At 37.4% G+C, this 1,710-nt stretch overlaps 1 protein-coding gene across 2 annotated transcripts in view; it reads right to left on the reverse strand.

The window, feature by feature from the left end:
* Window positions 1-315: 315 nt before the first annotated feature.
* The window catches only part of LOC110520662 (desmin), a 37,184-nt gene continuing 35,789 nt past the window's right edge, over window positions 316-1,710 (reverse strand). For both annotated transcript variants that reach the window (XM_036975333.1, XM_036975334.1), the window contains one exon: window positions 316-1,676. In XM_036975333.1, coding sequence (XP_036831228.1) covers window positions 1,635-1,676 — 42 coding nt within the window. In that variant the 3' untranslated portion in view covers window positions 316-1,634. The remainder of the gene's footprint in view (window positions 1,677-1,710) is intronic.

Consider the following 1,710-nt stretch of genomic DNA (forward strand, 5'->3'; position numbering starts at 1 on the left):
TATAGTACATCCATGGTTTAATCCACTGTTAATCCACAATTAATCCACCATCTATCCACTGTTAATCCACTGTTAATCCACCGTTAATCCACTGTTAATCCACCGTTAATCCACCGTTAATCCACCGTTAATCCACCGTTAATCCACCGTTAATCCACTGTTAATCCACTGTTAATCCACTGTAAATCCACCTTTAATTCACTGTTAATCCACCGTTAATCCACTAAATAAAATATGACCCACGCTTGACTGATCATGTTACTCTCACTTGATAGTAATGTACACACAGAGGTGAAGGGGTAAATAAAAGCCAAATCAACATACACTGTATTTTATTTCAGATCATCGGCTGTGAAACATTGTGAAGCAGACTCTTTCTGACACACACACACAAAGAAACGTGGACTACAGAGATACATCTCTTGGCATTCTGGAGATCCCCTCTAGCCATGCGTGTTCTGTTCTGGCCTGGGCCTGACTTGAATTTCATTCCACCTTGTTCCCACCTTCTGATTACGGTAACATTGTCTTCTGATTACGGTAACATTGTATTCTGATTACGGTAACATTGTCTTCTGATTACGGTAACATGTCCTTCTGATTACGGTAACATTGCTTTCTGATTATGGTAACATTGCCTTCTGATTACGGTAACATTGTATTCTGATTACGGTAACATTGTATTCTGATTATGGTAACATTGCCTTCTGATTACGGTAACATTGTATTCTGATTACGGTAACATTGCCTTCTGATTACGGTAACATTGTATTCTGACTATGGTAACATTGTATTCTGATTACGGTAACATTGTATTCTGATTATGGTAACATTTCCTTCTGATTACGGTAACATTGCTTTCTGATTATGGTAACATTGCCTTCTGATTTCGGTAACATTGTATTCTGATTATGGTAACATTGCCTTCTGATTACGGTAACATTGTATTCTGATTACGGTAACATTGCCTTCTGATTACGGTAACATTGTATTCTGACTATGGTAACATTGTATTCTGATTACGGTAACATTGTATTCTGATTATGGTAACATTTCCTTCTGATCACGGTAACATTGCTTTCTGATGATGGTAACATTGCCTTCTGATTTCGGTAACATTGTATTCTGATTACGGTAACATTGTATTCTGATTATGGTAACATTGCCTTCTGATTACGGTAACATTGTATTCTGATTACGGTAACATTGCCTTCTGATTACGGTAACATTGTATTCTGACTACGGTAACATTGTATTCTGACTACGGTAACATTGTATTCTGATTACGGTAACATTGTATTCTGATTATGGTAACATTGCCTTCTGATTATGGTAACATTGCCTTCTGATTACGGTAATATTGTCTTCTTCTGTCTTCTTCTCCTTTGGTGATTGGTCATATAAAATCTGATTACTAGGAGTTAGTGAGTTATGAACATACCTAAGGCAGGTATAACCCTGTGTAAATGTGGTTATAACTCTTCATAAGGTGTTAATAACTCACTCCCTCTCAAAAAGAAACCTTTCAAAAGAGGCTTTCCCTAGAAAAGCTACCTAGAGCAGCCCATGTATCTTGGTATGTAAAAAAAAAATGTTTTAACTTGTTGTTGCTTCGTTTGTTTGTTTGTTGTTGTTTACATGATGTCCTGCTGGTGCTGTGTAGATTCACTGACCACCTGTGGAAGGAGAGGACAGTCAGTCAAGGTCGAG

Source organism: Oncorhynchus mykiss, chromosome 3 (genome assembly GCF_013265735.2).
Source record: "Oncorhynchus mykiss isolate Arlee chromosome 3, USDA_OmykA_1.1, whole genome shotgun sequence".
NCBI lineage: Eukaryota > Metazoa > Chordata > Actinopteri > Salmoniformes > Salmonidae > Oncorhynchus > Oncorhynchus mykiss.